The sequence below is a fragment of the Psittacula echo genome (assembly GCF_963264785.1).
Source record: "Psittacula echo genome assembly, chromosome: 1".
NCBI lineage: Eukaryota > Metazoa > Chordata > Aves > Psittaciformes > Psittacidae > Psittacula > Psittacula echo.
The window spans coordinates 115,895,283-115,921,656 of record NC_137735.1 but is presented as its reverse complement, the minus strand read 5'-3'; the positions used below and the strand labels follow the sequence as shown (position 1 = coordinate 115,921,656).

Sequence of the window (26,374 nt, the reverse complement as noted above, 5' to 3'; positions counted from 1 at the left end):
TTATGGCAAAACATTCCCTTCTGGAAGACTTCTGTCTAAAGCTCCATTTACATAAAAATCAGATTTCCTGAGAAAATTTCATTTTGGGGGAAATTTTTCACCAAATTCCAAAGCAAATATTTTGAGTTTGCAACCTGAAGGCAGTAAGGCAGAAAAGCCACTGCGTGCAGCACAACCTTTCTTTCTCTTGAAATACTTATTGCTCTGTGCATATATTTAATTTTGCTGACAACATTTTTGTGGTTTCAGGGATTTGACATACCTGGAGTGTCATTTCAAAATATTGAAGGATAGGTTAATATTGGCAGTTAACTTAGAGGCGACTACAATTCCAAAATCTTTGCCAAAGTAATCCTCAATTTTTCCCCACCCTTTCCATTCCCAAACAAATATAATTATATAAAATTAAAAGATTAGAAAGCGTCTCCACAAACTGCATTACTAGCTGCAGGCAGTGAACTCCAGTACCTTTAATAGCATAGTTTTCAGCAGTGCTCGCCTCACATACCTTTCTCCTGAAGCCTGTGAAGTGTTTCACACCTGATACATGTAGTCAAATGCTCTTTTCCTACTAGATGTGGTGGGTATTTCTGGCATTCCTCAGCCCCTTTAGGGGAAATATCAAGCACTTAAAGATCTTCTATTCCCCTGCAGTCAGTGAGCTAAACTCAGTGCTCAGAGAGAGATTCGGTCCTGTTTCAGTTGGGTTTCAGCTGTTTAACACCCAGCCCCTATTGGGGTTGGGGCTTTTAATGTTTTAGACAATGTTTTCACACAATTTTTTTTCCTAATGGAAAACTTCACGGCAGTGGCAACACTGTGGTGAGGCAAGAATATTATATTTACAAAGGTTGTTACGAAAAACATAGCAGCAAGCTCATAGGCAATTAAAACAGCATTGAAAAATGAGCATGTGGTTGGCTATATTTCTTAATAAAAGCTTCCAAGAGATGTGCTGCAAAGGTTGGTCATTTCTGTAAGGGGTGTGCACCCACATCCATGAACCTTGTCCTTCCTGGCTGCTCCCCTATGAGCTACCAAGTTGCCAACCTGCTTTCCATTGGTGACTGGTGAATTGAAACTTTTTGGTCTTGTATCTTGGGTGGAGGCTAAAGATAATACTAAATGCCATTAAGCTGGATGCTTTGGGTGGCAAACTTAGAAGACGGTAAATGTTTGTGAGGTGGGAACTTGCCGAGCAATGCAGAGACATACAGTGCAGCCCATCACTATGCACTGAGCACAGAAATGAGAATCTAAAGCTCAAATGTTAGCTCATTGTACCAACTTTGAAACAAATGCATGAAAATAGGACCAAGTGTGTCCATGCTATGACAATAGCAGGAAGAAAAGACTGCAGGACTGATTATGCAACATTGGCCAGCTGCAGCTACTGCTCCTTCATGGACTGCTGCACTGAGTGTTGGTTTTAGACTCCATTTTGCTCCTTCCACCCAATCTGCACCTCGCTGTAGCAGAGGCTGTAGGAGACCCCTTCCAGAAAGGCAAGAGGAGCAGCTGAGCAGCAGATACAGCAGATACAGAAAGTGTTGGATGGCACTTTGTGGTGGATACATTGGTGTAGAGTGCAAGACTCTCAGTGCAAGGCTTTGAGATAGTGCCTGTCTCATGTGCTAGTGATAGTGGCCACCCCTCTGCAGAGGCTAGTGGTTTCCATGGCCAAGGGAGCTCCAGTGTGAGAAGGGCTGGCTGGACACCACTAGCCTGGGTCCAAGACACAGGCTTCATCTTTTTGCTTTCTTTGTGATTTGTAAGCAGCATTGTTTAAATATTCACCACCCTGTAGCACATAGCATTATTTTGCACATGACTTCCACACACATGTGAAATAACAGCTACCTGTCCTGGCATGTCATGCACTGATTGGGATCAAAACCCAGTCAGTGGGACTCCAGAGGAGCTGGATTTCCCCACCCTGGATTGGTGATAGCGTCATGGTTTCTTCAGCTGCCTGCTAACCTTTGGAAATGACAAATATTTACCCTCAGCTCCCTACAGTTGAAAAGCAAAAATAAACTCAGCAATTATAAACCTCAATTTATTGTCTGCAATTATACTGTAGCTGAGGCTTAAAAATTCATGAGGGATGCAAAGAAAAGGACCGATAGATATGGCAGGGGAAAAGAGTCATCAGATTGCTCTTAAATGGCAGAATGTCTTGTTTTATCGGGTACACACACCTACTCCTGAGCAAATATTATATATGCTCTTCACCTACAAGAATCTTTAAAGTATCCTTAGAGATTATGGCCTAAAAACTCCTTTATTTACTTTGACCTTGGTATGTTAAAATTTTCAATGCTGCCCTGCAGTTGAGCAATAATGGTGCCTTGAGCCAGAAGCAAGCAGTCAACGCTGTGGCCTTCCCCAAAAGAATAACAGGGCACCACGCACAACCCTTGTTATTGCAGACCATGGCATGGTCCTTGGAAATGTGCCAGGCACAGGCTGTAATTGCTCTTATATAATTTAATTTAACAGTTATTAGTCATTTGCTATGGCCCTGCAAGCTGCTGGTCTCCCCCGTGAGATGCTGGGTCCCTGAGTGTAGGGAGCATCCCCTGCAGTGGGAGACCAGAAGGGCAACAGTAAAGGGATCCTAAGGAGGAGAGCATTTGTGAGGGTTTGAAAAGGCCAGACAGAAAAATTCCATGTGTTTGTAGCAATACGGTCTCTGAAAGGAAAGCATTCAGATGACTCCTATGTTTTTGTGGAACCCTATTTATGCTGGGGTTATGAGTACTTCATGCTGAGATACTTCAGTACCTTATGCTCTGTAACTCATAAATACAGAAACCCCCCCAACAAAGTACATGCACTTAATGCAGAAGGTAAATAAAGATGGGTGTTTTCACACTGTACTCAAGGCTATCTTACAGTTCTTGTCAAATATATGTTACTTTTGGCCTTTAAATACCAGAGTTCACGGATACATAGGTGGTCCATACAGAGAGACTGAGCTGTTGCATTAAAGAGTAATGGAAACAAATTTATAGTCTTTATGTCAGGCACTTTTTTTTTTTTGAAAAATACGTGGAATGCCAAGGGCCGGTGATTTAGAGATGAGCGCAGAAAGTCAAGAAGGCCAAGCACTGGCATACGTCAACAAAAATACCCATTAATTATCTCAACCCCACTGCTTCCTCCTGCCCAGAAGGGCTGGGAGGAACTTTTTAATCAAGTCTCCTGGGATTTGGCTAACACAGAGCTAATGGTGTGATGTAATGCCTGACTTCATTAGCACTGGGCTAACTTGCACACAGGCACACGCACACTGTTGGCAGCCTTCCCTCTGAGCCACGGCTGTTTTGCAGAAATACATCCCAAGACCTCTGTTTTCATCTGGTTTTGCGAGGAAGAAGTCTTTCTGCTGGCCAGCCCAGGAGGTGCCATTTGACTTCCTCTTGGACCCTCCAAACAGCCTCCGGACTTGCACTGGGTGTTTCGGCACCAGGAAAACTCTATGATAGGTCCCTTGTGAAACTCCATCTCCTTGATGGGACATCACAGGAGATGGTGGCCACTCCTACCACCTCCAAAGTGAAGGACATTATTTTTAGGTGTCCAGAAGACTGCACTCAAATCAGTGCCAAAGCTTGATCTGGCTTCAATGCCCTCTGAAAAATGTGTGGTCTTCCCTGATAGAGGAGCTGGCACATAAAGAGCATCATGAATTACAGCCCTAGCAAAGGTAGCACAACCCCAGTAAAAGCACATTTATGAGCTTGAGGGTCCATACAGAATTTATTTCAGTCTTTTCTCCTGTGTTATCTACCATGAGTTAATTAATTCAGTTGGGTTCTTTTTTTTACCCAGCAAGGATGAATCTGTGAGCTAGAAAGAACCCCTCAAGCCTCTACTTTGGATCTAAGTGCAATATTTAAACCTGTTTTTTTACTAATAAAACTCCCAAAGAAAAGTTCATTGCCTAAGTTCTGGCAATAATTATGTAGGAAAAGTATCTCTGATGTTTCAGAGGAAAAGACTTGGAACTCAGATGTACACAAGTAGGTAAAGGAACTTAAAAAAGTCATTAAATTCACTGTTTAAAAATCAAATTTGTGTACATACTACAGCACTGAAATAATTATTTACACAAGTAATGGAGAACTGTGGTCAATGCTGTTTTTACAAAGGGCATTAGGGCTGTAAAACAGGCAGTTCAGCTGCTGCTGCTCCTCCTTTCAGTAAGTGAAAGAAGGTGAGGACTTCTGTGACAGGCTGTTAGGGCTGTCTCATGAGGATCATGCTGAGAGAGGCTTAGTGTTGTGGTTGTTCAGCCTGGAGAAGGGAAGGCTTCAGGGAGACCTTATTGCAGCCTTTCCTGTACCTAAAAGGGGCCTACAAGAAAGCTGGAGAAGGACTTTGTACAAGGGCCTGTAGTGATAAGACAAGGGGAAATGGCTTTAAACTGAAGGAAGGTAGATTTAGACTAGATATTAGGAAGAAGTCTTCAGTATGAAGGTGGTGAGGTGCTGGCACAGGTTGCCCAGAGAAGCTGTGGCTACTCTATCCATGGCAGTGTTCAAGGCCAGGTTGGATGGGGCTTGGAGCAACCTGGTCTAGTGGAAGGTGTCCGTGCCTGTGGCAGACAAGTTGGAACTAGGTGATATTTAAGGTCCCTTTCAACCCAAACCATTCTGTGATTCTTGATATGCGGTGAAGAAGTGGGACAAAAGTTGTTTCCCACCTGACCACGCAGACAGAAGTGAAACTTCATATAGCCTCCCAACCTGGAATGCAATCTACTGCAAAAAGCTTTCTCTTCCTTTAAACACAGGTACTTCTCCTTTGAAGGAGAGAGATGTGCTCAGTGTCCCCTAAAATGACACAAGCAGGGTGTCAGTTAGATTTTTTTCTGTCACTCATGAATGTCCTCCTCCAGACTTGGGTCAGTGAGGAGAAATCTGGTGAAGCCAGTGGGCGGCTGTATATGCAGAGTGAAGAGCATTCCTTCACCCTATATTTAGCTGATCAGTGTAATGTACTCAGCATGGTTTGGGGATCCGGAGTCCCCCACAGTGAGTCACCATCCTCACAGTGGTCCCTGGGGAGCGTGGCTTTTGGATTGCTGCTTCTGCTTGGGAAATATTTAATTTCACATGTGGCCGAGTCATTGCCTTTGGCCTGGCCTCCTCCGTGTCATTCCTTGTGGAATATCACTTAACTCATGTTCCCATCTCTCCCTGCATACCCACCTGCTGATGCTGTGAACACACACTGGTGGGCGATGCTATTTATCAGCTGTTGCCTGAGGCACCCTTCTGAGGTTGCAGCAATCACCAAACAAGGAGAACATGAAAACATGATGCAGCTTTTGCTCTCCAAAAATAGCAGGAGAAAGTCAATGAATCATCTCTCTTTCCCTGTCCCCAGGCTACAGGGATCCTCAGGACAGATATGTCAGCAGCATCTGAAGGATTTAGCCTAGCAAACCACACCACTGCTTTTTGCAAACAGCATCAAAAGGGAATTCAAAGAACACCCTGCTCTTCATGGAAACAAGAAGATTGCTCCAAGGAGGGCCAGGAAGATCTCACCTTTCCCTTAACACCCTCCCACTTGAGAAGCATTTTGTTAAGTGAGTGGTCACTGACTTACGTTTGCAGGCATCTGGGGCAGAGAAAGGCTTCCTGAGGTCCCGGTAGAAGCCTGGCTTGCAGCGCTGGCAGTGCTGCCCTTCCGTGTTGTGCTGACAGTTGTCGCAGACGCCACCACTGCGATTGCCTGATGCCAGCCACGCATCCACGTCGAAATGACAAGTGTCAGCATGCCCATTACACTTGCATGCTGAGGCGAAGAGAAAGGGAACAGAAAGACTCATTAAGGCAGTGAAAGATGTTGATTTATAGAAAAGAGTCATGAAAAATCTGAACCGTGTTTTGGAATAGGAGAGCTGATCCATGAAACTGTTATTCATTCAAAGGCATGAAGTATTATCACAATTGCATCCATACTCCACAACCTCTAGAGGTCATATTTAAGAAAAAAATGATTTCTTTAACTCTCATTTCCAGTATGGGTTTCCCAGTACAGGTTGGTGCAGGAAGACCTCACTGGTTCTGCTGGGGCAGAATCCTTTCCTCTCTGTTTCAGAAATCAGCAGCTCTCTGTACAGCACCTGCCATGTGGATGTTGTCAGGATGCTCCTTGCATCTGATGGAAGGAAAAGGCAAGTGGAAGGGAGGTGTGTGGGAGAAGGCAAGCATCCCTCTTTCCCTGCCCTGGCAGTGGAGGAAGTCTGGATGCCCACATGCCTGAAGTCAGGGGCCAAGTGAGATCTATTCCAAGCTTATTAAATGCTGCTGGTGGAAACAGGGATTCACTGTCATTCCCTTGGGGAACATCCATACTGCAGTGAATGTGACCACAGCACACATAAGAAGGCTGATGCTAGCTTCAGTGTTGATAGCATTGTAGTCAGGGAAAAATGGCATTCAGCATGCCTGCAAACCTTTCTGGGGTGGTGTAGTTAAACCTTAGTGCCCTTCTGGTTAGACTGCTGCTGATACTAAAGCAGATTGCCCCATGAGCTCTGCAGTCCCCTGCAGCCTGCACTCACCCTGAACATCCTGCCCAGAACCACAGAAGTAACCCCTAAACCTCCCCAGAGCTTGCACCTTCTCCTACCCCCAGTGCCCAGGGGGTGAGCAAAGCCCATGTCTGGCAGAGAAGGCCATGCCTCCCATAAACGTATCTGTCAGTGCTGCCCAGGGAGAGGACAATGCTGGCTACCTGTTGCCTTCAAGGCACGCCGGCAGCCTGCAGTCTGCCCACTGCAGAAGACCACATCTCAAGGAGGTGCACTTGGGTCCCACAGAAAGGCCAAATCCACTGACAGCATAGTCCTGTGAGGATTTCTAAGTGAGGGGCTGTGCAAACAGGGCTGTCTCTGCTATACAAACACGTGGTGGGTGCTGGGCAGAGTGTGGCACTGGTTCTCCACTCACTGAGCTGTTTTGCTAGCACCTGCCCACCACCACAGTATCTGCTGCCTGTTGGAAATACAGGAGAAAGGCACAGGAGGAGAAGCATTATGCTCCAAAAGGGGCCCTGGAGACACTGTTCCTGCCTGGCTACTTACACCGACACTCTTTGGGGGCTCCAGTTTTGCCATCGGCAGCCTGCCAAGGCTGGTCATTGTAGAGCGGGGCGCAGTGCTGGCAGTGGGACCCTGCTGTGTTGTGCTTGCACATGCATTTCCCATGGACCTAGTAAGGGAAAGAGAGCAAGGATCACCAACAGCAAAGCCCAAAGAGTCTCCAGGACACAAGCAACACCAATGTACAGGAGATATCACGCCAGCTAGACGCTATTACATAGACTAGAAAGAGGGCGAGCATGATGTCTGCCTGATGTCCAGTTCAGTCAAAGGCAAATATTCTGCAGTTATATTTTCAATTAGAATTCAGTATTTGTGGATCTGCGTGTCATAGTATTGTATAACCATACCTTTATTATATTTTTGAGAACTTAAAGGACCTTTAGCAGAAAGTTTCCTGCTGAAGCATGAATTTCCAGAATAAAAAAAGGGCCAAGATTCAAAGCATCCCTGGGAAACACTGCAAAACCTTTCTCTTTTTCTTCCTCCCAAACACGAACACACCTTTGCGGTACTGCAGAAATAGCACCCGCAACGTCAGCAGCCAGGTTTGTGTGCCTTGCCATCACCAACATAAGTAAGTGCAAGTTAAAAAAACGTAACCCCCCAAAGCACAGATATCCACTCATCCTAGGCAGCTGGGAAGAATCTAGGAATAACAAAGGAAGAGCCAAGGATAACATAAGGACCACGAGTGACTACACTCGGATATGTTCATGACAGATAGATAATTTAACAGCTAGACAGCCTCGTTTAAGGGGGGGTAATTAGAGATGGAAAGCCAACGTAGCACACTTAGTGCCAGCTGCCCTGTCAGCTGCTGGCATTACTCACACTGTTGGCAGAAGCAAAGAAAACAGGATGTAGCCAGAGGGCAAGAGCAGCCCAACAGCCCCTAGATGCAATGAAATCAAGCTCTAAAAGCATGGCTGTGCTGGCAAGGCTGAAAGCCCTGCCTTTTCCTGTGGAGTGTGGCGGGCAGCTACTTACCATACCTATTTGGTGGCTGCCTGTGCTTGCAGCTTTTCTCCTTTGCTACTAAATACAGTTTTATTAAGTGCATTTCATCTAAAAGTCCCTCCACATGCATGGCCAGGCTTGAGACATGACCAGCATCCCATGTTTGCTGAAACAAGCTGAGAAATGTCTCACCACCCTGGTGCCCCTTCCTTCACCAGTCATAGGGAAAGTGGTAGAGAAAGGAAGGCAATAAACTGAGCATGGTTGAGCTTCTCTTCTTGCTCAAAGATCTCAGCCTGTCCTGCTAGCATGGTCCTGAGCTTATATGACAGGTTGGCCATAAAACCAAAGGAGCTGGGGAGCTGCACCAGCTGCTTTCAGCCTCAGGAGCAATACAGGGCAGTCGGGGTGCCTGGAGATCCAGACCAGAGCTGGGGCATGGCTTCAGCTACAGGAAGATGCTGCCTTCCACTCTGTTTAACTTGTGGTTTTCCAAGTGTGCTATTCCTAACTGTATGACTGCTGATGAGACCTGCCATGAAAAAGGTTTCTGAAAAAAACTGAGCAGTAAACAAAACAGAAGAGGACCTCGAACATGTTGTAAACAGCTCCTACTTGTTACGTAGGCTCACACACACCCCCCACATACACTCCTGGCTAATGATGACTTTCTGATTTATTTATTTGTAATGAATAGATTTCAGCTGCCCTCTCACAGGGTTCAGATGTAACCAGCACAGATAACACTTTAAAACTGACCTGGAAAGTCCTTAAAAGACTTTTCAGCAGCAATGCAAACAACAGAAACTTTTCAAAAACTTTTCAAGTGATCCTTTCCTGTCCTATTAAAATGTCTGGAACATCAAACAGGAGTAAGCAAAATACAGTACAGCAACTGGACTGCGTAAGCAATGGACAGATACAGATGGAGTCAGACAGAATGCTCAAGCATCTAAACTAAAGCACAAATACTAAGATAACATCTCTTTCTGTGCTGTTTGGCCTCATCACAGTTGGTCTCACTTCAGATACTGGTTGGTCTGTCTGGTTTACTGTATCTATTTATGCTTAAAGGAGTGCTAATGTTTGAAAAGAATGAGAAGCACCTGCAGAGGCACAGCACATGATGGACCAGCTGGCCTCGCTTCTGCATCAGAAGCAGCCACGGAGGCTCCAGTCTTTGCGAGCAAGCTTTGGCACAGGCAACAGGGTTCCCAATTCCCACAGCGCTGTGCCGTTACAGCAGTGCTACTCAAAAGGGCTGGAGCCTAAGAAAACTCAGCCTCTACAAGGCCCCTCCAGGTCCCATGGTGACCCCAGCCCCTTTCAGCCAGGCAGAGCAGAGCACAGACCTGCTACTGAACAAGCCAAACAGCTAAATGGCCAGCCTTAACTGAGCAAGAGGAGGGAAACGGGGTCTTTAATAACTTGTTTCTCAGCACAGCTGTTCCGTTAATACCTTTTTCCTCCCTATTCCTTTTACTCAGAAATTTAATGAATGTCGGACCTAAGTGCTTTGGAAACCTTGCCTCAGGCTGACGTATTTATTCTCTTTCAATAGCATTATAATGGTTACCCCTCTAAATAACTAAACCAGCTCTGCTTTAAAATATCTCTCTATCCTAGCTTTATCCCATTGAAGAAAATCTCTTTTTTCTTCTAATAATTCCAGCATGACAGAAAGGATTTTTATGCATTGGAAGCAACAAAAGAAGGTGAATATTAGCAAGCCCTTTCTTGCAGCCCATAGGCAGACAGGTATTTTTTTAATTATAATACTGTGACAGCCGAAAATGGGAGAAAGACAGGCCAAGAAGATGGGGTAATAGACGGCGGCAGGTGAAAAACAGCCAGTACACTGTCTACACCAGCCAAAATTAATGCCTGTAAAAGCCATAGGAGGGCCAGATGCAAGACTATGGTGCCTGTAAATTCCCTGTTGTGCCACGGAGCTGTTGGGAGCCAGGGCTGAGAAACCAGCCCAGCAGCTCTGCTGGGACCTGAGGTAGAGTGTGGAAATGATGGACCTGGCCCTGAGGATTTCTCTGTAATCTCAGCACCCTTCTGAAGGCAGAATGTGACCCTCACACATTTTTTATCTCCCTTTTCATTCACTTCGTTTTATGTTTAACTGTAAGGTGTACCCACTTGGGTCATTCTAGATTATTGCTAAGTGTACAACACAATTCCCAGTACATCTCACCCTTTTCAGCATTCACACGACTCTCGACTCATTTTAAGCGGCAAAGCCTTCTCATACCATTTTTCATTTTGTCAGGGGGTCTTTACATCCCAGTTCACTTTCACACTGTTTCCCTTCTTAGCTCAACAGCCCTGTTGCAGCGTCAGTCATTAGAGGGCACAATGCAAACAGTGTTACAAAAGCTGACTTCTGTAAGATGAACGAGCGGCTGATTTCTCTATACAAAGACAGTTGCTAAGGCATGCTTCCTTCCAGAGCCTTTTGTTGCTGAATTATAACCTTCCAATGCTTCCTTTCAGATTGCAAATACATAGGGTTTTTTCTTTAGTCAAATGCTATAAAATACTTCCCCCCCTATTTATCATGTTCCAAAATGTTGAGCAGTGAGAAAGAAATCCTGCATCGAGGCAAAAATGCTTTCAGTCACCTGTTACGAATAGGTTTTTATTGAAAGAACTCACCCACTATACAGAGTCCAAAACAAACGCACACTAAAAGAAAATCGATGTCCCCAAGCGTAAATAGGCTAAATAGGTGGGAGGGGCAACTGCTTTTAATAGCATTTCTTTCTTGGAACTGCTAAAACTATATTTTCTCTATTTTTTTTACTCTCCTGGAAAATGAGCACAATACCAGCCTAAAGGAAAATCACGTCATTCATGCTGGGTTTCTAACGATAGCTTTTAAACTGTGTTGCGCTCGAGCACTGTGCCAATTTTAGAACCAATGCCTACTGGCTGCTGTCAGCATGTGGGGAGGTATTCTTTCCCAAAGCACCATACAACCAAATTTATGTATGAGAAAATTCTCATATCCTATCTTGTTCTTGTGAAAGAATGCAAAGGTTGCCCAGGGTGTGGGAGCTGTCTGGTGGGCTTTTTTTATGCCTTGCACAATAGGCTTCTGTCAGTGCTGCTGGAGAAGACCTTCAGCACCTTTTGATGTCAGTAGCATGATAACAGTTTATAACGGCTTCTGGGTTGGCCACATGGGAAGTGGGAGGAAGATTCACCCTGTCTGACTATACAGAAGTGCTTTAGCATGGTATCTCAGTCTACAGGGATCCCAACCATACTGTATCCCTCCACCCCTTCATAACTACAGAAGGAGCTTGGGGAGATCAGCTGGCTAACCAGGGTACATCAAATGCATGCCTAAAATTAGATGAGGTATATCTGGGGTTTGGTGTCTCATTGTCAGGCAGCTTTCAGTAATCAGGTTCAGATGCATTCATTCACTGATCAGGTTCCTGAACTGATTTGTCTGTTCAGCCTAGAAAATAGAGCACAGCTCCTGGAAAAGTCCTTGGCTTACACTGACACAGCACCTTGGACTATTAAAGAAGTGTATAAGTGTAATTGCAGCAGTACCATTTGGTATGGCAGCAGCACCATACCAGACTGCTTTGGGCATGTGTCTTAAGTCCATGGAAAGCTTCATTGAAGATAGAACTAAGTTCTAATTTCCCACTTCCTTTTTTCAGAGCAAAGAGAGTTGCTGTATCATGTTATTTAAACTGACACTGAGGGAAAAAGAGAACAAGAGGATGAACAAACCCATACCAGTTCATATGTTCTCACTCTGCTCAATGCAGGCAAAAGATGTGCAGATGCGGTTGCACTAGCAGGAGTGCAAGAGAGGAAAGGAAGGACAGAGCGGGAAACGTTACATAGTTGATAATACTGGATTATCACTGAGATAATGAAGTCATCCATTGATAGTATGATCTCATCTCACAGGTGTAAAAGCAGGAAGCTGCAGTACGGCCACAGCCCTCTAAGACTGATAGTTTAGGTCAGCCTGCAACTGAGCTGTTGCAGGATTCTGCCATCAGGGAGGGACAAGGAATCTGAGGTGGATGAAATCCTGCCCTCAGCTTGAGGCAGAACTACACAGCCAACAAGAAGTATCCCTGACTTTGCTTTCCGCACATTGGAGTCCTAAAGTTCAAGATCCTACTTATCTCCAGGCTGATCTCCTCTTTCATCACACAACAGGCCATGTAGATGCTTTAGCTGGTGAGGGACCAAGCACACACTGCGGTAGCTCCATGCACAGAGATACTGGCAAGGGGTGAGAAGCTCCTATGCTACAGATCAGCCAGAAAACCCAGTCTGCTCATGAATAACTGAAGACCAGGAGCAACCTCCGGTGTATGTGAATCCATTTCTCTGCTTGCATGGGTGGTTTGCCACATAATGCAGCTCACAAACTGATCCAACTGCTTTGCATGGTACAGTGTGAGGTACGTTTGTCTATGCACATTTTTTCCGGGGCATGCATTAGGCTGTTGTTGATGAGATTAGGGTAGTCACCTTTTGAATAAATCTGGGAGAAGCAGGGAAGAGAAGGAAGTGTATCTGTATCACCTTGATAGCTGTCACACCGAAGTGTATAACATGGGATCGCAGTACTCACAAGGAGCAGCCCCTCCCATTGCTGGAAGCTAGCCAGGTCTTCTCTGTAGTCTTGCCCTGAAGCTCATGGCGAGATAGGAGCCACACTTGTATATTCAGAGTTCACCTAAGGGCTGACATGGCATTTCTGATGCTAAAATCAGAACCCAGAGCTTTCCTACATAAATTCCTTTCTCCTTCAGGAGAACGGGTGAGCAGGGGAATTGCTGGCAAGCTTTGCTCTGTGGTAGCCACACAGTGACTGCCACAAAGAGAAACATGTCCGGGTCTTCCACTGGCCAAGGAGGAACTAAAACTAAGCCTGAAGTTAGGATTTTGCCTGTGGGCTGAGAGACCAAATAGGGGGTTAAGAAAACTTATAGATACAGTTTTTGGAAAAGGTTGGGGGTTTTTTTGTTATGTTTTGTTTTGTTCTTTTAAGTATCTTAAACTTGCTTAAATTTTGATGTCAACTTTCTTAATCAAGGAGTATTTTTCAAGTGCGCTCTGGTCTAAACAAGCATAAAACCAGAGCCAGATTTTATAATCATATTGTGAAATAGTAATGCACTTCCCAGCTTTTGCTGTCCTTGGTTTTACAGTGAAGGTTCTGCTAAAACCCCGTATGGATACAGTTACATAAAGGCAAGACTGAGGTCCCCATCTCACACTTGAATGACTGACTGTAATTCTTCAGAAGTATCTTCTAGGGGGCTTTTTAAGGTCAAGTACAAAAACTGCTCCCTTTCTGAAATCCTGCTCTCTCTTCAGAAGTTTCTCTGACTTTTCCCAGTTAAGCAGCCACAGATCCCACAATCTTTTGTCCCTTTTCTGTTCACACACACACACATGTATTGCTTTCATCTTGGAAATAATCCTCTCTTCTCATCTTCAAGCAATGCACTGACAAACCCCTACTAGTGTACACCAGTGGGGTGTCACTGCAGTCCCTGAATCACAGCAGCCTCACATCAGGCAGGAGCCTGGCACAGACCAGGCTCAGTCCCAGCTCCCTCAGTCCTATGATGGAAAAAGTGGTACTGGCAGATGAAACATTTTACCACTCCCTGACCCCTCCTGCAAACCCTGGGGCTATGTCATTCCTACACCGGCACAGCCCTTATGGGACCCGCAAAATAAGTTGTAAGGCACAGTAAAATGAGTCAGCTTCACTGCAGAAACGTCACCTTTGGGACTCCTGCCACGTATGTGTTTATAACCGGAGCTGAACTGTGCCTTGGGGCCGGCGCAGCAGCTTGTTGCTATTTCTTGTTTCGGTTTTCAGTGTGATTTTGGCACTTGACTCCTTCCCACAGCACTGCCTGTTACCTGTGCACTATGGTTTCCATAGGCTATAGCCATACTGGAAGCGTGTTTGAGTGTGGGCTTTGTTACAGCTCTCTGGGGCACGCTCCTGTGCAATTGTATCCCACTGAAATAATCCTGAGCAAACAGCTGCTTTCAAAGACTTGCACTCAGGGAACATTTGTGGAAAGTAGAGCACTGCTACTTGAAACAACCTTATCAATCATAGCACTGCATGCTGTCAAATTGGTGTATTTTCAAGATGTTGCAAGACTAGCCCTATTAGAAAGGAAACATGCTGTCTGCTTCATGCCTGAGACCATAATTTAAGTGAAATGAGAGTTCCCTGAAGAGCTGGATGGATGCCAGACCTCCTTACCTCAAGTAACTGCCTTATAGGTTTTTTATGATCTTTTCCTCTCTAACTTTATTCAGCACAGTGTGTTTGACTGCCCTGGCTTTCCCTCCGCTCCTTTGCCAGGAAAGCCAGGACTTTCAGAGCCAGCCAAAATGGCCAGAAAGGATAAGATGTGTTGGGGCCATTTTGTGTCCCAGACTGGCAGGGAGCAGGCATGCCATGCTGCAGGCATCCAATGTGTCGGCTGCTGCTGTGCCCATCATCTCCCCAAGGGATTAGTGGCCCTCACTTCTTTAGGACATAGGAGGACTGGGGTTTAGGTGTTGGTGGGTCCCAAGGGATTTGAGTTCAGAGCTTTAGTGATGGGAGTTCCCTCAAAAACAGAGCACAGGGCTTTTATCTGGAGAAATGTATTTCAAAGTCCAGCAGAAAGCCTGGGAGCGAGAGCCAAAACCCAGTTCTCTGGCCTTTTGCTTCAGGATCCAATCCAGTATCTGAGGATATGGACACAAGATGTGCAGTGCCTTCAGAGAAGCTCATCTACTTCTTAATCATCAAAATGCCCTACATTTATAATATTTTACCTATTGTGTTATTGCAAATTACTGTCGAGCGCTCTTGAAGGATAAGACTCCTGGTGGACCTCACACCAAGGCACAAAGGAAGCCCAGTGCTTCAGCCCAATACAGAGACCACTTCCTTTGTAAAGACCGCATTTGTTCAGTGAGCTTTGAGTTCAGGGCATCACATGTCAAATACTGCATACTTGGACCTATACCATACTCTATACTGTTCCACTACTTTTAAGACTCTGCTTTCCTGCAGTGCAGACATTGCTGTGCACATGTACATACCACTTGGAAAACGCCAGCTGCCTTGATGGGCTTGAACCCAGTGACGGGGACGCAGTGGTCAGCATGGCCATTGCAGAAGCAGCTGCCCTTCACGATGAAGTCGTAGATGGCATAGTGCAGGGCCGGGGAGGGCTGTGGGACCCGGGGGGCCGAGCCGGGCGGGAGGCAGGGGCAGCCCTGCCGCTCCAGCAGCCTCACCCGCAAGTTGGTGATCTTCAGCTGTGCCTGGGCTTCCGCGCTGTACGGGTCCTCCACAGCATATGGCGGTGACAGGGCTCGGTATATCACCTGTGCAGAGAAATGCAGCAAGAGAAGCAGAAAGGAGAATGTCAGCCAGCCTCACCATGATCCAGGGGATGGAATGGCAATGGCAGCATTCCCTGGGAGCATGCACCAGGTTCTCATTTGCTTCTCTGCCTCTGCAAGCAGCAGGAGCACCAACCCCATCTCCACACCGCTGTGGGCAAAATGACACCCGTGTCACCCTATGTCCCTTTACACATGAAGTCTGTACTCTATGGGTGTCAAGTGATATTTCACGATTAACTTAAAGCAGAGGTGAGTGCCACTGGTACATGCCGTGGCCCAGCCCAGGGACCAGCAGTCCTGCAGGTGATGCTCAGGTTATCTTCATTAACCTTTCCTCCCCCAAGATGGGTGTAGTTTCAACAGATAAAGCCCAGATCTCCAAATATTTGGCTCCTATCGGTCCCAGGCTGCTTCCTAGTGGAAAAGTGATTAGGTATGGCAATTCAATTAGTGACAGCAAGCCAATGGTCAGAAAACTGAGATAAGAAAGAAAAGCTGGTGGTGGTGGTGTGTGTGCTTCTGAAGATTAAACAAATACTTATCAGTCTTTATTTTAACTTTGGTCTGATTGTATAGGTAAATATTGGGTCAAGCTGAAAATTGAGAGCACTAGATAAAAATAGCCAATATTATTGAAGAGGTTTATTGTAAAGTTGTTGGTCTAGCTGCCTACAGTGAGACATCAGAAACAGCTTATATTTCATGTAACTACTGCTGGCATAAATTGACACATTTATGACACACGTATTAGTTAACAGGACATTCAGCTTACAGTGACACAGCCCTTTACTGAACAGCCACTGAAGGCTTGATGAACTACAGGATTTAGAACCACATTCAGTCAGTCACTCGATGAGTGTTTGAGGGTGTGATGCAGCCTGAAAGCTCAATGCCCAGCTCCCAGCAGCAGCTTAAAAACTCTTCAAACTGCCCTGCTGAGAACCACCCATGCCACCTGAAAAGCCAGCCCGCTTCCCACAGACAGCACAGACAGGTGTGTGGTAGCAAAGGGTGACCATCCTTTTCTGCCAGGAGGTGCTGTGGAATGCCCAGCAAGAGGCAGCATGTGAGCCTGCCAGCACCACTTATGGGGATCAAAGCCTCCTCTCCCTAAATCTGCTCCTCACAAGGATGTGGCTGATATGCTTCAGCTGATGAAGGCTGCCCTTTATCCCAGGATATGCTGCTGTATCCCAGGATACAGGGATCCTGGAAACAATAACCCCAGCGCTACCAGCTCGCCTGCCTGCAGGCTTTGCCTGCCAGCTGCCACTGCCGCCAGCCCCACCATTGCTGGTACTGCTCTTGGCTGGGACCTGGTTTTGATCCAGAGCTGCCAAGATCCAGCTGGAGGAAGCTTTGTCCCAGCCTGGAAGGAGATTTAGAGCTCGTTTTGGAGCTGAATGGTGGCAGCGTGCTTTTGCGTGTCCCGTCAGCTTGCCAAGCACAGCAGCGACCAAGCGCCAGTGACAGCCGGGCTCAGGCATGCTGGTGCTGGGCACTGTGCAATGGTGCTGGGCACTGTGCAATGGCAAGCACATTGTGCTGCAGCCCCATTCTGCCATCCTGCAAATGCTCCCTTCCAAAGGCATTTGAGCATCTTCTGCCAGAAAGATGCAGATAAGGGAGAAGGTTAACCAGGAGAGGTGGTCAGAGGACAAGGCTGGTGAGCAGTACATCCCTTGTGCAGAAGTGTTAAGTGTGATGAGGGGTATTAATAAACAGTAACACATTTCAAAAGTTGAAGGTTTTTTTCCCCTCTCTTTCAGGAACATACAAAACCATTCTGCCTTCTTAAAATAAAAGTATCAAGCAGATATGAACAGAAATCCAAACAAGCCCAACTATTAGGTCCTGCATCTCTCCCCAACACACGTTATTTACCAAATTTAAATCAGTGTCATTCTGTCACATTTACTCATTGGTGGCTTTGTGAACACAAGATGCTTTCAGATATGGAAAGAAAATTCCTTGGGAAGCATCCAAACTGGAGACATTGATTTCCTTTTAGTGGAGATGGAAAATGCCAGGCTGAGAATTTTCAGTAAAAACTAGTATTTTGGGTTTCTTGTTATTAGATAAATTGCATCTCAGAGAGTTCTTTGTCCTGATTTAGATGACAGCAGTGAAGGAGATACATTAATGGGAATGCTTTATGCTGGATTCAGCTGCAGACTTTCATCATTTTCAGTTTTTCTTGTTTATCTATCCCTGTTTAATGCATGTGACTGGTGCTTGCAGTTCTAGCAAAGACAATCACAGTGAGAAAATCAATAACCCTGAGCGCCTTCATGCTGAGAGAGTTAAATCTTGTCTGTGAGGAATTCAGGGGGAGTTACGCTGCTGATTTCAATGGAGCCAGTATTCCTGCTCAGGCCCCAAAATGTTACAAACATTTCTTTTTATGGCTACTTGAAAACAGTGATGCTAAACATGAGCCCTAACTGTAATTCCCTGGGGCTGTGGGCTCTCAGCTCTCTTTCCTGCTGCCCTGTATTGCTCCAGCTGTGCCTGGCAGCCCCAGATTCAGGGCCATGCTGCACCCTGCAGTAGTGCAACATAATGGTGGGGTGAGCTTGGTCTCAGTGCTGCCAAGACAGTAAACATCCTGATCCTTCCACCCCAGACACTGGCTGCTCTGATTTAGTAAAATACAAACCAGTCATTATAACATGTAGGACACCATACAAATAGCAATTCTCTGCTCTGCCCCAGCAGATTGAGCTAGAGCCTCCAGAGACTGCATAATAATGTCAAGGATGTCTTTCCCACCGGGACTTCCCTGTTCAGTTGTTAACCTCTCTGATTTATCCCAGCTGTCTCAGGAGTCAGCACATTGGTGAGGCCACACTGCCCTCATACAGCTGTTATGGGTCTGCAGCCCCGTGCTGCCCTGCACCCAGCCCCACATACACCCATGTGCGGGTGCCAGATTTCCTCTTTGGACTCTCTCTCAGATTTATCTCTCTTTGGACTTTTCTATGCAATTCTCCCACCAACAGGACAGGATCAGGGCTGGAGCATCTTGTCTATGAATGAGCCATGGTTTGCACAGCAAACCTGACCAGGTTTTCACATCTATGGTTCTGTTGGCATCCCCCAGCTACCAGTCAAAGGCCTTCTCAATGAGAATATTGTTAAAGCAGTGCAGGGGAAGCACGTTGGCAGGATTTGAAAAGAACGTGTTGCCGACATGCATAAACATCTGATGATGGGGTTTTGTAAGCCCATCATCTCTCTGGTGTTGCTTGAAAGACTTTGCTCCCCCTGCCCAGCTGCAGGCAGCTGACTTCTGATCAACCCTGTTGAGCCAGTGCTCCCCAGCTGCTCTGAGATGCACATCACACATCGGGGTGATGTGCCCAATCTACAGCCACCATTTCCTCTTCCCAACAGCTTCCCAAAGCCCTCTGGGTTTATGCAGCGGGGAAGCTGCCCTGCAGCGCCTGTGCATAAGTAGAGTGAAAACATCCTGCTCTTCAGCCAGACTGCTCCAGCTGGCTGCAGTTTGGACACATAGACACCCTCTAATAAATTTCCACAGTGTTTCAGCTTCCTTATAGGCTGTCATGAGCAGCTCTTGCTCTGTTGATTACTTCACATGTTTTTCGTCTGAGCAGCACAAGAAGCCTCAGCTACTTGCCCTTTGGCAGATGCAGTAATGTAGCCCTGTGTATAAATAAAGCAGCAGCCGCGAGCGTGCTGCACTCAAGTAACCGCTTGCACCACAGTGACCTCGATTTTTAAATACATAAAAGTCCCCTTGCAAGAAGTACCTCAGCGTGTTTACATGTGAGAGGCAATGAAAGGACATATTTACATCTGTACCTATATCTGTATCTATATCTGTATCTCCACAGTGGGACGGAAAATGCTAATGAAGGATGTTGACAGCAACAAAATAGGCTCTGAAGTCAAAGTTGCCTGAGGAAGTCAACAAAACCAATGAAACATTTGTCACCAGCAAAACCCTCCCAATGAGTCATGGGTGCATCTCAGATCAGTGCAGCCTCCACCTGCTGCAGCCTGGACCTTTGTCAAGTATAAGTGTCCACAGAGATAAAATGGACCCCTTTGGGACCCAAATGCCCGTGACATTGAAGAGACATGCATGATCCACAAAAAGCTTCTTCCTCACAGACCTTCAGAAATAGGCACAACCGCAGAGGCCATGAACAGGGACCCATAGCCCCTGCACATGTGCCTCTTCTCAGTCCCTGTGTCCAGCTAGAGATGCCATGCTCCAGCCTCCAAACAGGAGCCTGGCCTCAGGCAGAGCTTCTCCCGACGAGCCTGAAAGGCATGAGGAGATGGTTCACAAAGTGATAACACTAGTAAATTACAAACAGAGCGAATAAATGGATGGGAGACTCAAGAAGCATATACACATGGGAACAAGCCAACAAATGGGAACATGGAAGAAAAAGCAATAAACTAAGCACTTTTTTATTTGCTTGTAAACGAAAACCAAGGTGGTAACACTGCAAGAAGTGAGCTGTGGTTTCTTTCCAAAAGAGATTGATGCACTCTACCCTGCATCATCCAACGTGGATGCATGAAAATGCAACACCTATCCTTATTAGTGATTCATCCATTTGGCTCCTGGGGATTTGGTAAATTCAGTATTGCCTTATTTGTTTTTTGCTGCTGGTTTTATTTTTTTAATCTATTTTACAGGAATACAGGAAAAAAAACCCCCAAGAATAAAAAATTATGTAAGGTTTTCTGTCTTCTCCAAATAGAGACAGCAAAAGCAACCTTACAAAAGGGCATGTGTTGTCTAGGTAAGTGTTTAACGGAAAAGTTAAGGTTTGCATTAGGAGTCTGTAGTGTCTCTTGGTATGCAGACACTAAATAAATGCAGCTAGTTGCCCTGTATTATGGGGCTCTGTTGAATCTCCATGCCACTGAGAGCTATCTGACTTATTCAGTGCCTGGACAATGCTCTGAAAATGTAAGCAGTAAAGGTGGTGCTGGAGCTCTGCCAGAGCCAGGACCTCATCTATTGCCTCCTGAAAAATTCCCCTTGAGCCTGGCAAGCAGAGGATATTAGGCACTGTATGCCTGGAGCTGGCACTAAGGCGAAGGGAAGCCCTTGCGTCCCACCTCCCAGCTGTGGAATTTCTGGCTGTTTTCCCAGCATCACCTCACATCTGCTCATGCCCATAGGCCCTGTCTGTTGCTTGCAGACGCTCAGCCACAGCACAAGCTGAGATGCTCTGCGTTGCATCAGCTGCCTGGTAAACCTCTGCCATCCCAGACACTGTGTGCCTCTGCCACATCCCTCCCGTGTGGCTGTGCCTCCCTCCACAGCCAGCCCAGCCCATCCAATCGCTTGGGCCTACTCCCATAGGGACTACCCAAGGGTGGAAACTGCTTTCAGCCTTGGCTGGTCTTGTTCAGAAAAGTTTAGCTGATAAATGTTACTGAGCCAATTAAGCTTTCCTTCTCAATAGATGTAAAAGTTAAAAGTACTAATTCATCTTGATAAACATTATGGAAACTCACAGGAGGCAATAAGACTGATTTGTAGACATGAATAATTGAAATACTAATAATAATGATGATGCAACATGTGTATGCCCACTGGGGCTGTCTATAATGTCAATGTGCCACAGTGCCTGTTTTCAGCTTCCACCCAAGAAACTGCATAAGGAACATTAAACTCATCATCACTGCAAATGCCTTATTAGACATTCCTTTTTTTCACTTGCAGATGGCATTGGATATAAGCTTAGCTGCAGAAATCCAGTGCCAGCCAGGTGCTCCCACTTCAAAGAGGGTGTCCTCACACCTCCTTTGCATACTCCTGCTTGGTCACCCTTCAGTGGTGCAGAGGAACCTTGGCGCTGAGACTGCTCAGGGCAGGTATCACCCGCAGGCTCCTCTAATACACTTCTTTGCTTTTCTGCCTGTCAGACCAAGTGGACTGCAGGGAAGAAGAGCCTCTCTTTTTCTCACAGGTCTGACCATCCCCTCCATATGCACATCAATGGTGCACACATGAGCATCATCTGGATGAGATAAAACAGCAACGGAAATTGGGAAGCCTGCCTTGCGTCTGCAGAGAGGTGACCATCAGAGACATTAAGATCACAGCAAGCCTGTCTGTTGGGCCACAGTGTGAAGCAACTGCCCACATCCCCAAGCAATGGTGACAGAAACCCACGGTGTACCACCATCAGCAGCCCCTGAGCTCCTTGAGATGCTGGAGAAATGGCTATCCTGCAGCTATTACAGCTGCTTCATATATTTTGACAAAGGACAGCATTTGGCCAGTACCTACAGCCCTTCTGCAATCTCTACAGCACATGAAACAAGGCAAATAATCCCTTGTCTCAACATCCAAAAGTTACGCAATCTTAAAAAGACTTCAGAAGAAAAATCCAGCTATTTCAAGTAACCAGCCCTTGCAGGGGCCTTGGCAAATTAACTTATACCAAGGCAACTTTTATCTTGTGAGAAACAAGGCATTCTTCTGCCATTCTCAAAATTGAGAAGCTGTATGGGAAGGGCTCCTACTCACACACAGCAGCCGGCTGGTGAGGGGCTAGAAAAGGCATAAGGAGAGCTAGGCAAGAGCCTCAGGATTTCTCCAGGATCCTGGACATTTCTGGCAATAATCAATCAGACAAGAGCCATCTTCTCAGCTTCCCTTCAACATCCCACTGCACAATTCCACCAGATGAAAATGAAACACTGCTAGGTCATGCCCCTCTTCATGCAGACAATGATCACAGAAGTGATGTTCTTACTAGAAAAATTTCTCTCCAGCTCAAAACATTTGGATTTTTTCACCTCCAGTTAATAGTGCTTCTCCAGGAATTGACAGTTTATTCCAATGGCTTTATTTTGCCTAATCACTACTTTCACTCATCAAACAGAATGAAACACTCAGTTTCTTGTCTCACAAACCCCTCCAGATGCATGATATCATTGGCTATGCCCTATCAAGGAAAATAATTACTGCTGTTTTCTCATCTTCAGAATCATCGTTTCCAAGGCCGCACTATCCTGAATAGGAAAACGATCCAGCACATTTCAGCTGATGATATGAAGAAGTCCCTTGACCGATCAGCAAGAAAGATGGTATTTAAATACTCTTCCCTCTGGCAATTCCCCTCCTTTCCCTATCCCCCTCAAAGATTTATGTTCTCAGCCTTGGCCTGCTGGCAGTACCTGTTGTGCAGATGGATGACCAAGAAAACCTGGGGGTACCTCCCAAGAGCCAGACAGAGAACGAGACTTGCTTGTTTGTAAGCAGCGCTGTGAGAAAAGCTGGCTCACTCCCCAGAGCTGCAAAATAATCCCTGTCACAGTTTCTGAGCATGACACACCTGAGCATGACACACACTGCAAAGCCTGCAAGGCAGCAGGTTAGTGTTTCAGCAACTGCAACAGTACTAAGGATCAAGGGGAATTCTTTCAGCCTAAGAATAATCCTATTTCATGAATTCTCAATTGCTGTTGTCTATAATGTAAAGGCTTTGTGTCAATAGAAGTGGCTGCTTAAACCGCGTTATGATGAGCTACACCTAATTTTAGGAAAAAGAACACCTGTCTGAATTACATACAAATATGCATGGTCAAAAAGGTAATGAGAAACAGTACCCCCCTTTCAATCCATGGCTATAGATTTTGACCACAGCAATGAGGAATGCTGTGGAGAGGCTGGTGACAGAGAGTCATGGTATGTGTGTCTAGTAAGCTTGGTTTTGGACATTAACTTCTTTTCCTCCTGGAAATGTTACCCAGGGAGAATTTGAAGACTTTACCATTTGTGTAGGATTTTGAACATTGGTAGACTGGATATCTTATGCCGACACCCACTGTGCATGGTGATTAATCTCAGATTAATCCCCATGAACTTTTGATCCAAAACTTTAGAGATGCGTCAATTTATTCTTTTAGGTTACAGACTTCCCATGTCACTGACTGCATCCAAGAATCCCAAAGAGAAACATGGCAGCCCCACTTTCCAGCCAGCGAACTGGGAGCTGAATAAGTGAGCCACTCCTCTCTTCATGCCAAAAATGAACTCTGAAATGAAGCAGTGGGATGCTGAAGAGAGGTTCTGGCTGCACCGCTAAAATCCTGTGGCACTTTTCTCAAGGGAAGCAATAGTCCTGCTTACAAGGCCAGGTGCCAATTCAGAGAATTAAATTCTGCCTACCCAAATTCCTCTTGTTTCATGTGGATACAGTGCTCTTCACTTCCTACATAAGGAGTTTGGAAAGGATCTCCTGAAGTCTTGGGACCCACTCCCTCCTGCTGTTGGCAGCCTACAATATACCCCCTTTCAGAGACTGGTCAAGCTCCCTTTGAAGAATAATTTGGTTTAGCCTTAATTGGGGGCTGATCCAGAAGCCCTCATCCACAGTTGTTAGAAACTTGCTGTTCTAAATGGGGGACTGCTGCTACACACCGTTAAACACTGGCTATGCTCCATGCCAGAGACGGCTGCATTTCAAGAGCTAGTCAAGCACAGGGCCAACCACCAAGTGCCAAAAGCACTGGGAAAGCCAGGGAGAAAAGGAGATGATGAGACCCTCCTGTGGGTTAGCTGCAATGGGGGGAATCATGCCAAGGGTCACCAGACAGGTTGGAGAAACATCTTGCTCCTCACATGCCCTGGTCCTCCAGAGATGCTGAGCACCCAGAAGGCATGGCAAAGGGACATGTCACTCCTCAGCAGAGAGAGAGGGATCTGTCACAACCCGGCCTGAAGATCTGGCAGTATCATCCCTGGTACTACACATACATAAAACTTAAAATGCAGGTGCCAGTGCCCAGAAAACAGCAGTTGTCACAGAATCATACAATCATAGAATAGTAAGAGTTGGAAGCGACCTTAAAGCTCATCCAGTTACAACCCCTCTGCCATGGGCAGGGACACCTTCCACTGGACCAGGTTGCTCAAAGCCCCGTCCAACCTGGCCTTGAACACTTCCAGCCCTGATGATGACAGAACTGTAGAGGAAAAGTATCTTTCATGGTGAAATTCCCCAGGGACCAAAGATTTGTCTGCGCATGTGCCCAGAACTGCCCTTGTCTCCTGTCCTCCCAGACATGTGAATAAAATAAGCTTGAGCTCCCCCTTTTTCCCTGATTCCTCTTTTTGCTGCCTCATTATTTAAAGGGACCAGCTTGCCACCACTCCACTATGTTAAAGCCAGTGGAAACCCTGCACAAAGCTTGGGAAGATAGCCTTCCTTGCCAGGAGGGAAAGCTTGGGGGCCAAGCCAAGAGATGATCCTTGCCATAGCCATCAGCAAGGTGGCTGGTGGGGAGATGATGTCCCACTGGTGTGCTGCTGCTGTGAACAGCAAACCCTGTGCTGCCCTGGCCAGTGGGCACACATCCTGCTCTCACAAGGCCTTCCCAGCCACCCTGCACTGAATAGCAAGCTCCAGCAGCCTGGGATGTCTAAATTTCTACATCATTTTATTGACTCTGGCCTGACTTCATTTACTTCATCTCATTAACTGTTCCCCTAGAGATCATTATTATTGTCCTTACGAATAATGGCCCCCATGTCTTGCTAAATTCACTCATATAATGCAAAGTGATGGGCTGGATTTGGACATCACCCCCATCACCCCTGGCCCCTAGTTGAACAGACTCCGCTTTGCATGTGGCATTTCTGTACTGAGCCTGACAATTTGCAGACAGAATGATCAGGAAGATGGTCTTAAAGAGGATTTTTTTCCCTACAAAATGCACTTCTATGGAATGTAGAGATGGGACTTGAAAACAGACTTCCATAGCCATGTCCTCACATGTCCTAAGCACTGCTGAACACCAGCCAGAATCTCCCTTTCCTTCTCATCAGTTTGGGCCTTTGTTCTCTTTCTGTGCAGACATCAGTGGCACAGGACAATTAAAGAAGTCATGTGTGGCCCTCTAATGGGCTGATGTCCCAGGCTGTTTTGAGGTTATTCTTGCATATTTGCCCAGTCTTTTTGTGGAGTCTCAAGTCCTGCAAGTGACTGAACTCAAATCTTCTGTGACTCACAAGATCCTTGGAGGATCTCAGAGCAATAAAGATGTGGTTTCAGTCAAGGACAGCAATGATAAGGTTAAAAGCCAAGCTTATTCAGGCCTAAAAGACTGGCAAAAATAAAGGGCAAAAGCTTCTAGGCTGCAACAGAGTGTTGTTACAACCCAAAATTAGAGCTCCAAAATAAAAATCACTGAGCATCTTTAACCCATTTGTGTCACTGAGTACAATTCCCCATTGTCTATCAGGGCCAAACTTGTGAATATCGGAACACAGTTTACTTCTCCTCTACACAGCTAATTTCAGACAGAATCAGTCAGATGGTTGTCCAGATTCTTAAGGAATAGAGGCAGGCTTCATGCAGTAACAATGCAAGGCAAAGCATTTGCAGGCTCTTCTGCTACAGAAGGCACATGAGATCAATAAAATGCTCACACCCCACAGTATAACAGTGCTATGTAATGTTTCAAAAGTTAAAAGCACGTTAGAATTTGTTGCTGGAATATAGTCAAGCTGCAAATATGCCTCTCCAATTAATAGGAAACAGCAACAATTGCTGAGGTCTCCAAGTGATTTATTAGCAGTATTCTGAAAAGATGAACACTCAAATAAGTCACTAATTTACTAAAATCTTGTCAAGGAGACTCTGCTTCAGTAAGTCCTTTTATCCTGGAGCTTGTCTAAATGGGGACACTCAGGCGAGCTAATCTGAATTGACCACAGATGGGAATGTAAAGTGAATGAGATAATTGCATTGCAGAGTGGACAGTCACTCTCACTCACAGTTAAAGAATTAACATCTGCTAAGGGCCCCTTGTCAATGAGCCCTTAAAAGTGATCTCTAGCTAAGGATAATTTACAGATTA

At 45.9% G+C, this 26,374-nt stretch overlaps 1 protein-coding gene across 3 annotated transcripts in view; it reads right to left on the bottom strand.

Moving 5' to 3' along the window:
* The window catches only part of NTN4 (netrin 4), a 45,254-nt gene that overhangs the window by 10,767 nt on the left and 8,113 nt on the right, over positions 1-26,374 (bottom strand). For all 3 annotated transcript variants that reach the window (XM_080619613.1, XM_080619615.1, XM_080619614.1), the window contains exons 3-5: positions 15,200-15,487; positions 7,106-7,232; positions 5,623-5,811 (exon numbers count right to left, since the gene is read on the bottom strand). In XM_080619613.1, the coding sequence (XP_080475739.1) occupies positions 5,623-5,811; positions 7,106-7,232; positions 15,200-15,487 (604 nt within the window). The remainder of the gene's footprint in view (positions 1-5,622; positions 5,812-7,105; positions 7,233-15,199; positions 15,488-26,374) is intronic.